The 15875-nt window shown below is 45.1% G+C and overlaps 1 protein-coding gene across 1 annotated transcript in view; it reads left to right on the forward strand.

Annotated features, from left to right (window-relative positions):
- TMC2 (transmembrane channel like 2) overlaps positions 1 to 12910 on the forward strand; it is a 67624-nt gene extending 54714 nt beyond the window's left edge. Inside the window, exon 22 of the mRNA XM_039912807.1 lies at positions 12801 to 12910. Coding sequence (XP_039768741.1) covers positions 12801 to 12910 — 110 coding nt within the window. The remainder of the gene's footprint in view (positions 1 to 12800) is intronic.
- Positions 12911 to 15875: the final 2965 nt, after the last annotated feature.

Consider the following 15875-nt stretch of genomic DNA (forward strand, 5'->3'; position numbering starts at 1 on the left):
GTTCCGGTAGCGTATCCATAGAGTTTCCTGCAGAACAAATTTATGTGCAGTATTTGCTCAACCCAAATGATAATACATGGGATCATGTCTGTCTCCCAGATTATTTCTTTAAAATATAGCCCTGTTATTGAAAGAAACTATGGCAAGAGATGAATCACTATTCTCAAATCATCTTTAACCTCGTACGATCACCAGTCTTCATTATCGCCCTCACTGCCGTCGTCCACATCATTTATTAAGGCCCGACTGGGTGTAAAGCCGTGCTTGAAATGTTGTGGGAAGAGAACGAAAAATACCGCAGAAGCTGACAGGGATCAGCAGAGAAGCCACATGGCCTAGAAGATAGAGCAGGGACCTGGGAGTCAGACCTGGGTTCTAATCCTGGCTCCTCCACTTGCCTGATGTGTAACTTTGGGCAGGTCCCCTAACATCTCTGTGACTCAGTTACCTCATCTGTAAAATGGGGATTAAGACTGTGAGCCCCATGTGGGACATGAACTGTGTGCAACCTGATTAGCTTGTATTTACCCCCAAGGCTTATCACACCTCCTGGCAAATGGTAAGCACTTAACAAGTACCATTAAAAATATATCCCAATGAACAGCTCCTCTTCCACCTTGCCTAAAGCCAGCATGAAAGGGTAAAGGGTGCCACCATATGGCTACGGGCTCCAAACCCATGGTGGGATTCCAGACTTTTTCCCAAATAAGGGAAAGAGGGTAAGATAAAGGCAAAAGGGCAGATTTGGGGTAGGGAAACTATATCCTTATTGGCATAGAGGCAGATTGTAGTTTGTAGGCTCTTCCAATAGATTTTAATCTCCTTCTGGGCAGGGATCATTTCTACCAACTCTGTTCTACTTTCCCAAGCTCCAAGTACAGTCCTCTGCACACTGGAAGTACACAATAAAGACAACTGACTGATTGAAAGCGAGTTCCCTCAGTGAATGATTGAATCAATAAAAAGAACACGAGGGAGAGTGCAAGACGACAGAATCAGTCGATCAATCAGTGATATTTATTGAGTGTTTTACTGGGTGCAGAGTGCTTACTAAGTGGTTGGGAAAGTACAGTCCAAGAGAGTTGGTTGATATGATCCGTGTCCTCGAGGAAGCGGCAAGGCCCTGTGGATAAAGCATGGGCCTGGTAGCCGGAGGACCTCCCTTTTAATCCTGGCTCTGCCACTTACCTGTTGCGTGACTTCGGGCAAGTCGTTTAATAACGTTGGTATTTGTTAAGCGCTTACTCTGTGCCGAGCACTGTTCTAAGCGCTGGGGTAGATACAGGGTAATCAGATTGTCCCACATGAGGCTCACAGTCTTCATCCCCATTTTACGGATGAGGTAACTGAGGCACAGAGAAGTTAAGTGACTTACCCACAGTCACACAGCTGACAAGCGGTGGAGTCGGGATTCGAACCCATGAGCTATGACCCTCAAGCCCGTGCTCTTTCCACTGAGCCACGCTGCTTCTCTGTATTTAACTTCTTTAACTCTGTATTTCACCTCTTCGTGCCTCGGTTACCTCAACTGCAAATGGGGATTCAGTACCTGTTCTCCCTCCTACTTATACCGTGAACTCCATTTGGGTCAAGGACCGTATCTAGCCTCATTAAACTTGTATCTATCCAGTACTTAGAAAGGGCTTGACAGTAAGCGCTTAAGTCACTAAGCCAGGCAACTGTATTTATTGAGCGATTACTGTATGCAGAAAACTGTACTTGTCATTTGGGAAAGTACAATTTAAAAATATAACAGACATATTGCCTGCCCACAGTGAGCTAACCATCCAGAGGGGAAGTCAGACATTGAAATACATAAATAAAATTACAGATATGTTCATAAATACTGTGGGGCTGGGAGAGGGGCTGAATAAAGGGAGCAAGTCAAGATGGTACAAAAGGGTGGGAGAAGAGGAGAGGAGGGCTTAGGCAAGAGGCCTCTTAACAAATACTAGTTTTCAAAGAGGAGCTTACAAATCTAATGGGGAAGACAGACATAAAAATAAATGACAGATAGAAAAAAACAGAACAAGGACAGGGGAGACTGCTACCTATGACCAGGAAGGCAGGAAATTTTTAGATTAGATTAGATTAGATTAAAATACAATGGGGAGAGGGCAAAGGGGGAGGGCAAGGAAAGGAACACTAGAGACTAGACCGTAAACTCTTTATGGGAAGGGAGTGCATCCTTCCGTTAATTCTATTGTATCATACACTGCCAAGCATTTAGCACAGCACTGGGCACAAAGTAAATGTTCAATAAATACTGATTAACAGAATTCCTTACCTTCCCGACCAAATCCTGTCCTCCCCGTGACTTTCCCATCACTATGGACGGTACCACCACCCTTCCTGTCTCACAAACCCATAACCTTCAACCTACATACTCAATCCAGCATTAAATCCCATCAGTCCCACCTTCACAACCTCGCTAAAACCCACTCTTTCCTCTCCATCCAAACTGCTATCACGTTAATACAGTCACTCATCCTATCCCGCCTGGATTACAACATCAGCCTCCTTGCCGACCTCCCAGCCTCCTGTCTCTCCCCACTCCAGTCATTACTTCACTCTGCTGTCCGGATCGTTTGTCTACAGAAATGTTCAGGACACGTCACCCCACTCCTCAAAAACTCCAGTGGTTGCCCATCCACCTCCGCATCAAACAGAGACTCCTCACCATTAGATTTAAATCATTCCACCACCTACCCCCCTCCTACCTCGCCCCACTACTCTCCTACAGTCCACCTCCATGCTTCGCTCCTCTAATCCCAATCTTTCTCACTCTGCCTCACTATCGCCTATCTCGCTGCCAACTCTTAGCCCACATGCTGCCTCTGGCTTGGAATGCCTCCCCTTCCTCAAATCCAACGGACAATGACTCTCCCCCGCTTCAAAGCCTTACTGAAGGCACAGCTCTTCCGAGAGACCTTCCCAGATTAAGCCCCTCCTTTCCTCTTCTCCAACACCTTTCTGCGCTATCCTGACTTGTTTGCCCCCTTTTCTTCCCCTCTTCCCAGCCCCACAGCTATTATGTACATATCTGTCATTTATTTATTTGTACTGATGTCTGTCTCCCCTCTTCCCCCCACTCCCAGACTGAAAACTCTTTGCGGAGTTTACAGAGCGAGGTAAATACAAACTTTTAGCCCTCTCCCCTTGCTCCCTCACCTCCTTTTCCACCATTTTCCTTTCCTCTTGACCCCACCCCATCATCCTTTATCCAGTAAGGAGGACTCAAAGTCCAACCTCGGGATGACCGCTGTGGAAAATGTCTGACCCCAGTCACTTCTCCCTCTATGGAAACCCTCCTTCCAGCAGAAAGAACCTAGGATTCTCCAAAGTTTTGTGAGGAGAATTTACAGCAACAAGCTGCATTTCTGCCTCCGGTACAGTGAAATACGAAGTCCAACCAGGCCAACGAGCGAAATTTAAGATGTGTTCTGTAAAATAAATTTAGTGTTTCACAGAATCATGGTAAGGGGGGGGAGGGGGGGAAAGGTGGAACTCATTAGCTGGTGAAAATGAATCACTGTAAAGTGAACAGTGCCAATTGGCCAAAACACCACTCACCACCGAGTAATTCTTCCCTTGTCATGGGACTCCGCCTAGAGAAGAGATTGATGATGATCCGGCCTTTCTTGAGATTTGAGGCTCACATCTCATTTATGTTTATGCCTGCCAGATGGCGTAGTCTTGATTTGTCACTGTATTTCTGAGACGTTCCTTGATCTCCCGGGCTTGAGGGCACGGATGCTGCACCAGTTCAAGGAGGAAAACGCATCTGGAAACACCTAGAAAAGGAAAGTGTGTGCTTAGGAGAAGCAGCGGGGCCTAACGGATGCAGCACAGGCCTGGGAGCGAGAAGGAGCTGGGTTCTAACCCCGGCTACGCCACTTGTCTGCTGTGTGACCTTCGGTAAGTCACTTCACTTCTCTGTGCCTCAGTTATCTCATCTGTAAAATGCGGATTAAGACCGAACCCCATGTGCGACGGGGGTTGTGTCCAACCGTATATGCTTATATCCACCCTCGTGCTTAGAACAGTGCCTGGAACATAGTGAAGTGATAATAATAATAATGTTGGTATTTGTTAAGCGCTCACTATGTGCCGAGCACTGTTCTAAGCGCTGGGCTAGACACAGGGGAATCAGGTTGTCCCACGTGGGGCTCACGGTCTTAATCCCCATTTTACAGATGAGGTAACTGAGGCAACCGAGAAGCGAAGTGACTTGCCCAAAGTCACACAGCTGACAAGAGGCCGAGCCGGAATTCGAACCCATCACCTCTGACTCCAAAGCCCAGGCTCTTTCCACTGAGCCACGCTGCGCTTAACAAATACCACAGTTTTTATTTTCTAGGGACTGGGAGCTCAGACCAGAAAGCCAGGGAAGGAAGAAAGGAAATGAAGAATAAATGAGCCAGAGCACTGGGAAGAAATATTTATATTTTTGTTTTTTACGGTATTTGCCAATACTTTGTGACAGGCGACGTTCTGAGCACTGGGTAGATACAAGGTATTCAGATATACCTTCAGAATTCAAGGTATTCTGTGGGACACAGACCCTGTCCCACATAGGACTCACAGTCTTCTTCATCCCCATTTTTCAGATGAATAAATCTACAAGGTAAGCAGAGGGTAGATCACAGGTTTAGCTATTTAACCATTAGAAAGTCAAGACAGTAGAGACTATCCAGGAGAGGTTAGAGTGTCTTCACGTTTTGGGGAGTGGAGATGGCTTTCCAGTGGTTCTGACTGTATCTGAAACAATATTATAATAATAACAATACAAATCATTTTGATATTTATTAAACTCTTACTTTGTCCCAAGCCTTGTTCTAAGGGCTGGCATAGATAGAAGCTAATCAGGTTGGACACAGTCCCCGTCCCACAGGCGGCTCCCAATCTTAAACCCCATTTTACAGATGAGATAACTGAGGCTCAGAGAAGTGAAGTGACTTGCCCAGGGTCACAGAGAAGGTGGAGCAGGGATTAGAACCTACATCCTCTGACTCCAGACCTGTGCTCTTTCCCGTGATGATCATAATGAGAATGATGATGAGTACAATAATACAAATGTTTTAATATATAATAATATACAAATGATAATCTCTTGTCTGCGGCACTACACTTCCTCCTCGTGATCTGACGTGTTGAGGGTCTCAATTTCAGGAACCTCATAGTGATTTGTGACTTTGATACGCTGGTCAAGGACCCGGGGGCGGAATGGGGACACAGATCTGACGAGAGCCGATATGCCTAATAATCAGTGATATTTTTTGAGTGCTTACAGAGCACTGTGCTCAGCCCTCGGTGGAGTACGATACAGAGTTGGAAGACACATTCCCTGCCCACACGGAGCTTTGCGCGTAGAGGACAACGAGCATGTCACGTGTTAAGCACTTACTATATGCTAAGTGCTAGGGTAGATACAAGTTAATAAGGTTGAACGTAATCCCTCGCCAACGTGGGGCTCACAATCTAAGGATGGAGGGAGGAAAGATATTTAATCCCCTTTTTATAGATGAAGAAACCGAGGCACAGAGAAGTTTAGTGACTTGCCCAGCATCACGTATCAGGGTGACCTAGTGGCAGTCAGAAGGACCAGAAGGTTTCCATCCTGGCTCTGCCACTTTTTTGCTGACCATGAGCAAATCCCTTAGCATCCCCGTGCCTCAGTTACTCCTCTGTAAAATGGGAATTAAGACTGTGAGTCCTATGTGGGACAGGGACTGTGTCCAACCTGATTAACTTGTATTCACTCCACCTCTTTGTACAGTGTCTGGCACGTAGTCAGCGCTTAACAAATATCGTGAAAAAAAAAACACCCCAAAAAAGATAAGTAGGAGAGTAGCAGAGTCAGGAATGGAACCCAAGTTTCCTGATTCCGGGTCTTGTGCTCTTTTTCCACTGGATTACGCTGCTTCTCTAAGGCTTGTCTATACTAGCCAAGAGACTGAAGGTGGATTAGAGGGGTTCGGAAGGGGTTCCGTGATTTGGGTGGCATCCTGCCCTGTCCCACCCAGTACTCAGGTGAATGAAATGTGTAGTTGAGGCAGAGTGTGTGTATGGGGAGGTGGGGGGGAGGTTGAGGAGAAGGGGAATTTTACCTAACTTCCTAATTGCATTTCCCCCCAATCACCTAGTACAGTGCTTTACATACAGAAAGTGCTCAATAAATACCACTGATTGATTGATTGATGGAACGCGAGGTCTTCCATCAAATTCTGAGGACATCTGATGCCTCTCCGGCAACTTAAGACCATCCTTTTCATTTTGTCCACCCAGACTGAGTGGTGGTCTGGTGGAAAGAGAATGGGAGAGGAATTTCTTCAGATCAATCAGTTGCATTTATTGAGGCTTACTGTGTGCAGAGCACTGTATTAAGCGCTTGAGAGTACACAATATTTAATATATGTATATAATATTAATAATTGCGGTATTTGTCAAGTGTTTACTATGTGCCAAGCACTGTTCTAGGCGGTAGGGTAGATATAAAGTAATTAGGTTGGACCCAGTCCATGTCCTACGTGGGTCTCACAGTCTTAATCCCTATTTTGCATTTGAAGAAACTGAGACAAGAGAAGCGAAATGACTTGCTTAAGGTCACACAACTGACACAGACCAGGAGTAGAACCCGTGCCATCTGACTCCCATGCTCTTTATATTCATAAACAAAAATATATACTTATAAATGATAGGATCGATGGATCCCATGAGTCAAATGGGATCTGCACCAAATGCAGAATGACCTAAAGCATTAAAGCATGGGACTGGGAGTCACAGGATCTGGGTTCTAATCCCAGCTCTGCCAGAAGCAGCGTGGCTCAGTGGAAAAGAGCCTGGGCTTCGGAGTCAGAGGTCATGAGTTCAAACTCCCGGCTCTGCCACTTGTCAGCTGTGTGACTCCGGGCAAGTCACTTAACTTCTCTGTGCCTCAGTTACCTCATCTGGAAAATGGGGATTAACTGTGAGCCTCACGTGGGACGACCTGATTACCCTGTATCTACCCGAGCGCTTAGAGCAGTGCTCTGCACATAGTAAGCGCTTAACAAATACCAACATTATTATTTACCTGGGAGATGACCTTGGGCAAGTCACTTCACTTCTCTGTACCTCAGTTCCCTCAAATGAAAAATAGGGATTCAACACCTTTTCTCCCTTCTACTTAGACTGTGAGCTCCTTGTGTGACAGGAACTGTATTCAACCTGATTAAATTATATCTAGCCCAGAGCTTGGAACAGTGCTTGACACATAGTAAGAGCTCAACAACTACCTTGAAAAATAATATAATTAAATACAAGATACCTAAAATATAGACATCTCTCCCTATATATGTATAAAAATATATAAAATATGACACAATATAATACAATAGAAAGTACATTTGTCTAAAATACAATTTACCTAAATAAAATAAAATGCAATATATCTAGATTCTAATTTCACCTTTGAGTTTTGAATGAGCTTTAGCAAATCAATTGACCTCTCTCTGGTGAGCTCTCCCAGCCTTTAAATGGGGCCAGTGGTGATTTCCACAGGAGGATAAAGGATCTTGGACTTCTCAAAGCTTCTGAAACTCACCTTTAGATTTTGCCCATCCACCTGGTCAAAAATCTATAGCGTTTAGCTAGTTTGCCACTAGTATTTGTTTCCCGGAGCCAAAATAAGATGTAGAGATTATGTATGAGAGCAGCAATCCCATTACCTGTCAGTATGTGAAAGATAAAAAATGCCACCGCTGTATCCGGAAAATCATTTTTCAGTAGCCATAGGTGACAGGAATTGCATTTCAATATGGGACATCTTGGCATACCATAAATATTCAGGTTCTGTGGACTTTTAAAAAAAGATCTACGCTGTCTCCTCTTGTATAACACCTCTTTTGAACGGAGAAGCTTCCAGCGTCAAGGTCATCCGCGGGGCAGCCGGTGTAGAAACTGGGGTGGAAAGAGAGAGAAATAACATGCATGAGCGGAAGGCTGTAACTTTTTACGAGCGCTCTAATTTAACAGCATCAGATCTCTCACCGGCACCCGGAGAAATTGCAGCTGCAGTGCCGGTGTGAAAATTTTACCTTCTGCTCCATTGTTTATGGACAGGTAGGTGGAACGTTCTGAGGGGACGAAAGGAGGAAAGTCGAAGCTTCCAGGCTCTGCTATTTAAAACTCATAAACAGAGCAATATGCTGACTAAAGCACTGGGAGGAGGGAGAGAAGGGAGAGAGAGAGAGAAGTGGGTACAAATATCAGGTACTAGAGTCAGGGAAAATCTCTGTCGTGGGAGTCCGGGGGCAAATGTATTTGCTGAGTGACCTTGGGCAAGTCACTTCGCTTCCCTGTGCCTCAGTTACTTCATCTGGAGAATGGGGATTAAGACTGTAAGCCCTATGTGGGACAGGGGCTGTGGCCAACCTAATTATCTCGTATCTATCCCAGTACTTAGTACAGGGCCTGGTGTATAGTAAGCGCCTAACAGATACCATAATCATCATTATTATTATTATTATTGACTGCAGGCCTCAGTGGGTCTGTTCGGTTTAGGCAATTGTTAATTTCGGGCCCTGAGCTCTCTGGGAGGTATCCGGGGAGATTTATCAGGCACCTCAACTTCCCTGAACGGAAAGCATAAGGATGGATTAGGAAATATTTAAGTTGGAGAAATAAATTCAAATATTTGGTCTGGCATTTCTCAACTCCGCATCTCACAAAGCCTTATCGGTAAACCCTTTCCTCCCCATTTTGCGGATGGCACAAAACCGTAGTCTTCCGTTACACTGAGGATTAGCATTTTCAGTTACCCAAAGGGACAGCTGGCTTTTTTTCTTTTGTGGTATTTGTTAGGCGCTTACTATGCGTCAGAGGGAGTAACTAATCTAATCACCAAACTAATCAGGTTGAACTGAGTCAGAGGTTCAGGGGTTTTAGTCCTGGCTCTGCCACTTGCCTGCTGTGTGTGACCCTGGGCCAGTCACTTAACTTCTCTGGGCCTCCGTTACCTCGTCTGTAAAATGGAGATTGAGACGGGGAACCCCCTATGGGACAGAGACCGTGTCTTAGCCAATTTGCCTGTAATAATAATAATAATGGTACTTGTTTAGCACTTACTATGTGCGAAGCACTGTCCTAAACACTGGGGTAGATACAACTTAATCTGGCAGTGCCTGTCCCACATGAGGTTCACACTACTGGCCCCAGTGGTTAATAGAGTGCCTGGCACATAGTAAGAGCTTAATAAATACCACAGTTATTATTATCATTACTGTTACACCATCTTAACCTCCGTTATACAGATGAGGTAACTGAGGCCCAGAGAAATCAAGAGGCTTGTCCAAGGTCACACAGCAAATAAATGACAGAGTGGGGATTAGAATCCAGATCCACTGACTTCCAGGCCTGTGCTCTTTCCAGTAGGCCACACTGCTTCCCACTGATGGCTCTGCTGAGTTGGGATAGCAATTTCCTCATAGTCCTGCAGTCTATGGTAGTTCAAGATCAGACTCCTCAGGGTTCAGGGCACTACAGTGTGGTTTAGCGGCAAGAGCACGGGCCTGGGAGTCAGAGGTCTTGGGTTCTAATCCCGGCTCCACCACTTGTCAGCGGTGTGACTTTGGACAAGTCACTTATCTCGTCTGTACCTTATTTACCTCATCTGTAAAATGGAGGTTAAGATTGTGAGCCACGCACGAGACAGTCTAATTACCTTGTATCTCCCCCAGCGCTTAGAACAGTGCTTGGCAAATAGTAAGCGCTTGACAAATACCATCATTATTATTATTTATTAATTTCCCCAAGAGTTGCCCTGTCCCTGTTGGATGGGTTTATATTGTCCTCTCCCAAGCACTTCTCCCTCTGCTCCTTCTTCCCCCCCTTCACCTCTCCACAGCCAAACCCTCTTCTCCCCCCTTTCCCTCTGCTCCTCCCCATCTCCCGTCCCATCTCCTCAACACTGTACTCATCCCCTCAGCTGTATATATCTTCATTACCCTATTTATTTGGTTAATGAGATGTACATCACCTTGATTCTATTTATTTGCTGTTGTTTTATTGAGACGTTCTTCCCCTTGATTCTATTTATCGCCATTGTTCTTGTCTGTCCGTCTCCCCCGATTCGACTGTAAGCCCGTCGAAGGGCAGGGGCTGTCTCTATCTGTTACCGATATGTACATTCCAAGCGCTTAGTACAGTGTTCTGCACATAGTAAGCGCTCAATAAATACTACGGAATGAATGCTTTGCACAGAGTAAGCGCTCAATAAATTCGATTAAATGAATGAGTATAGAGTGGTCTTTCTCTGGACACTATCCTCTGAAGTCCCACTGCTCCCCAGAGGTCCCGCTATCCTAACAGCCCGGGTCAAAGTGTTTGGGTTTTTCTCCTCTTAGGGAGGCTGTTTCTCCCCCTCTTCAAGGGTAGATCTCTTAGATGGTTTCCCCAAGCACTGAACAAAATATTGGAGTGAACGGTAGTTCGCTGTGGGCAGGAAAAGTGTCTACCAACAACTTTGGAGATGCTCTCTGAAGCGCTCAACAGGCACTCAGTAAATACGATCGATCGACTGATTTGTGAAATCCATAAGAGATGGTGTCTTTCGCCCCTAGGGAACTCTTCCAAATGCTTAGCGCAGTGCTCTGCAGGCGGTAACGTTCAATAAATCCAAATGATCAGTTGATTTTTAAAATCCATGAGGGAAGATGTAGTGTCTTTTAGCTCTGCGGTACTCTACCAAATGCTTAGTGATGTGCTCTGCACACAGTAAGCGCTTGATAGATACAACTGATTGATTGATTTATAACATACAACTGATCAATTGACCCATCAAAATCCTTGAGGGAAGAGACAGTGAGAAACAACATGGCGCAGTGGAGTCAGAAGGTCATGGGTTTTAATCCCCACTCCTCCACTTGCCTGCTGTGTGACCTTGGGCAAGTCACTTCACTGTGCCTCAGTTACCTCATCTGTAAACTGGGGCTTCTGACTGTGAGCCCCACAGGGACAACCTGATTAACTTGTGTCTACCCCAGAGCTCAGAAACTTGTACCTACCCCAGAACTTAGAACAGTGCTTGGCACATAGTAAATGCTTAACAGGTACCGTGATTATTATTATTATTTTACCACTATAGTACTCTCCCAAATGCTTAGTGCGGTGCTCCGCACACAGTGGACTCTCAATAAATACTACTGATAGGTTGACTGGGGCAACACTGGAGCAAAAGAGCAATCTTAGGAACGGCATATAGTCTTGACATTGCTGTTGGTAAACTGGAACTTCAAAAACTCTCTTTTCTGCTTCCTTCGGCACTTCCTCTACTTCTGCCTTTCTTTACTCCCTTCCTCCTTCCTGCCTTCCTTTGTTCTTCAGAGAGAGAGTTGCTTCCTGGAACATTTCTCTATATCTCTTTGACTCAACATATTTTGATTTTACATCCCAGTGTGCAGTGAGAGACCTCTTCCTTTCTCCTTGGTCTTTTTAGGAGGAATTATTATTTATTTAAGATTTTTCTCTGGCTTAATGATGCTCTCTTTCTTCTGAGGAATATTGCTACAGGCAGAATATTTGAGCCTGCCTCTGCGATGGGCTGTATTTTCTTCTTCTCCCGGCCCTGAACAATCACTGGAATATATCACGTTAGCATGCCTGAAAAACAACAACGAATCTACAGACACCCACTGTTGATTGCTTCCTCTGCGGAACCTAATGTAAAATGGTATTTCAAAATTATTATTATTATTTTAAGTGAAACCGCTATCTTGTGCTGCTGACCGGCATGGGTATAGATTACCTGGTTAGAAAACCAGGTAAAGAGGAATTTAGCGGCCCAGTAATAAGGTGGACATGGATTATATATTTTTTAAATTATTTACAGCTTGACAGGGTGTGTGGCTTTAAATTATTGATGCCAGTGATAGCTATTGTCAGTGAGACAAAACCTTGGCCAGGAGGCATCAAAGCAGCAGCTGGCCTAGAAGAGGGTCTGCCGTAATTCCCACTTCCTAATGCCCCGAGGAGGGAGGGTTTGGCATCATGCCTTCATGTGCCAGTCCGGCTGGACTGGTGAACACTGGATCCAAGTAGGGCTGAGTGCTGACCTGCTGGTCTCAACTGGGGCTCTCTGGATGGGCTGCGACTGATTGTCTGATCGATTAACTGTGAGCCCGGAGAGGCCCTGAAAAATCAGGGAGGACAAAATCAGGAACGCAGGCTGCTTCGGCCCCCTTGATCAATTAATGGTATCGAGCGCTTGATGCGTGCAGAACGTAATTCTAAGAGCTTGGGAGGGCACACTACAATAGAATCCCCTGCCCACAAGGAGCTTATAATCTAGTGGACCTGCCACTGGATTCACCGCGGCCTGATATTCTGAGGGTAAGTCCACACCCCTGAATCGATCAATCAATCAGTGGAACGTATTGAGTACTTACTATGGGCAAAGCACTGTACTACTAAGCATCATCATCAGTGGTATTTACTGAGCGCTTACTGTAGGCAGAACACTATACTAAGTGCTTGGGAGAGAATGATACAGCAGAGTTGATAGACACTTTCCCTGCCCACAATGAACTCAGAATCTCAAGATAGTACAATACGATAGAGTTGGCCGACGTGATCGCTGCCCACAAAGAGCTGACCCTCCATCGATCAATCGCTCAATCAGTCGTACTTGTTGAGTGACTGCTGTGTGCAGAGCACTGTACTAAGTGCTTGGCTGAGTCCAAGCACTCACCGGCACGCCCTGGGGGAGCAGCTTGGCACGGCACCATTGGTTAGTTAGATCTGCTGTTTGATCCTGCTTGAAGATTTACCCGGCGGAGATCCTTTCTTCACCGAGTGGCTTATGGGTGGCCTATATTTGCCAGACTTCTCCTGGAGCCCTGACCAGAGCCCCACTTTCGGGGATCCCGTGTGAACCCTGGTGGACCGATCCCCGAGACTTCAGGGAGGAGTCTGGTTTGTCGTGTCCCCGTAGGATGGGCTGTGTGATTTGGCTGTGGGATTTATAGCTACACTGTACTCTCCCAAGCACTTAGAGTGCTCTGCACACAGTAAGCGCTCAAGAAATGCGATCGAAGCAATGAATGAATTGGGCCGGAGGGTCACCTAAGGAGTTCGGTACACCTTGCTCTCCGGCTTGGATGGCGAGTGGGGACAACAGGCTTAAGAGCGAAAGTTTTGTATTGTCCTCTCCCAGATGACATTCAAAATATCTTTCAAATAAAGTCCATTCAAATTATTTCCCGTGTAGCTTGTCTAGTCCTGGAGAATGCAGACTATTGCTTGGCCTAGAGGTCGCTTGGGAGAAAAGAGCCTTCAGGTTTTGGTGATATCAGGTGTATTCAAAAAAGAACTGCAAAATACAGATCAAAAGAACCAGCTCAGAGGGAAGATTTAATGGAGTTTCAACAGTCTGCCTATAGCAGCTTGGAGGGAATTGGAGGGTTGAGGGTCTTTAGGTTTAATAATAATAATAATAATAATAATAATGTTGGTATTTGTTAAGCACTTACTACGTGCAGAGCACTGTTCTAAGTGCTGGGGTCGATACAGGGTGATCAGGTTGTCCCACGTGAAGCTCACAGTCTTCATCCCCATTTTACAGATGAGGTAACTGAGGCACAGAGCAGTTAAGTGACTTTCCCAAAGTCACACAGTTGACAAGTGGCAGAGCTGGGATTCGAACCCATGACCTCCGACTCCCAACGCTGTATTCTTTCCACTGAGCCACGCTGCTTCCCAGAGGACAAAACCCTTCTTTTTCAGGGGAAACCAACCCATCTGCCAGCAGAGATTGGATACTGGGAAAAAGTTAATCCTTACAGTTATGTCCAGAATTTAGCAGACCGAAACTACTTTGTAATGCAGAGATTTCCCATGTGATTTAATTTTTTGGGCAGTAGCCCCATGGGGATCTGGGCTAACTGGTCATATTGGAGTTATTTGAAAATGCACGTAAATAATGAAGTTTGTCACCTTTCTCTTCATTTCCATTTTTATTTCCCCCCAGCCCCACAGCACTTATGTCCATAATGTATTTACTTATATTAATGTCTGTCTTCCCCTCTAGACTGTAAGCTTGTTGTGGCCAGGGAATATGTCTGTTATATTGTACGCTCCCAAACTCTTAGTACAGGCCTCTGCACATAGTAAGCACTCAACAAAAATGATTGATTGATTTGTTTAGGCAAAAAAATTCTGTGACATAGCTTAGAAGCAACTTCATCTTTTGAAAATATGGGATAGCTTTTACATTTAAGGATCTTGGAATTTTCCAGATCATTTTTTGGTTACCTTGAAATTTCTGCTAAATTCATTGAATAGTCAATGAGGTCCAAAAATCAACTGAATGAATAAAGCTTGGCTAGTTTCCTCCTTCAATATATTTCTAGCAACATGTTGCCAGAAACATACCATTAAATCTCTCTTATAGCTGTGAGTGGCCTAGTGGAAAGAGCATGGGTCTGTGAGTCGGAAGACCTGAGTTCTAATCCTGGGCTCCAGCACCTGTCTGCTGGGTGACCCCGGGCCGGTGAGTTAATTTCTCTGTGCCTCAGTGACCTCATCTGGAAAACGGAGATTAAGACTGTGAGCCTTATGTGAGACAGGGACTCTGACCACCCCAATTACCTTATATCTATCCCAGCATTTAGAGCAGTCCCTGGCATACAGTAAGCGTTTAAAAAATGCCATTTAAAAAAAAAAGAAATTCAAATTTAAGAGATGATTTATGGGGAGAGGGCCAGTTATGTGTCCAGTAACAACGGTAAGCACCAGGGGGCAATAGAAGCCTGAATTTCAAAAAAATTCCTCTCATGTAGGAGCTCAGTAATTTACCATGGGTAGAGGGAAATTCCTTATTTCACACTTCCGTTAAAAGAACGTCGAACTCATCCCCCCCCCTTTTACCAGTGGACGCCAAGGATCACTCTTGTTGAATGGCCCAAGCAACTTCTGTAGATATTCGATTGCTTCCAAAACTTTGAATAAAGTATCTTCCCTCTGAATCTGTAAAGTACTACGGTCCAAACTGACAGTGACAACAATGAATCTATTACATATGAAAACGAAGAAAACACAATCATTTGCCATTTTCTTCTCACTGAGAAGCAGTGTGGTCCAGTGGAACGACTACAGGCCAGGGAATCAGAGGATCTGGGTTCCAATCCCACTTCTGCCAAATGTTTGCTGTGGGACCTTGGGCAACTCACCAAACTTCTCTTTGCCTCAGTTTCCTTAACTGCGGAGTAGGAATTCAAAGCCTGTTCTCTCCCCTACTTAGACTGTGAGTCTCATGTGGACTAGGGATTATATCCGAGCTGATTAACTTGTATCCACCTCAATGCTCAGAAGAGTGCTTGAAAGATAGTAAGTACTTAACAAATGTAATAATAATAATAATGATAATGGTATTTGTTAAGCCCTTACTATGTGCCAAGTGCTGTTTTAAGCATTGGGGCAGATACAAGTTAGCCAGGTTGGACACAATACCTGTACAACATAGGGCTCACGCTCTTAATTCCCATTTTACAGATGAGGTAACTGAGGCCCAGAGAAGTCAAGTGACTTGCCCAAGGTCACACAGTAGGCACGGGGCAGAGCCGGGAATAGAAGCCACGACCTTCTGACTCCCAGACCAGTGCTCTATCCACTATGTCATGCCGCTGAGCTCTTAAGAGAGGAAGAAATTAAGTGAGAAACACTGTGGCCTAGTAAATGGAGCACATTCCTGAAAGTCGGAAGGATCTAGGTTGCAATCCCAGCTCTCCCTCTTGTCTGCTGTGTGAACTTGGGCGAGTCACAACTTCTCTGTGCCTCATTTACCTCATCTATAAAATGGGGATTAATACCATGAGTAAAGCTTGCTGTGGGGAGGGAAC

Source organism: Ornithorhynchus anatinus, chromosome 8, assembly GCF_004115215.2.
Source record: "Ornithorhynchus anatinus isolate Pmale09 chromosome 8, mOrnAna1.pri.v4, whole genome shotgun sequence".
Classification (NCBI taxonomy): domain Eukaryota; kingdom Metazoa; phylum Chordata; class Mammalia; order Monotremata; family Ornithorhynchidae; genus Ornithorhynchus; species Ornithorhynchus anatinus.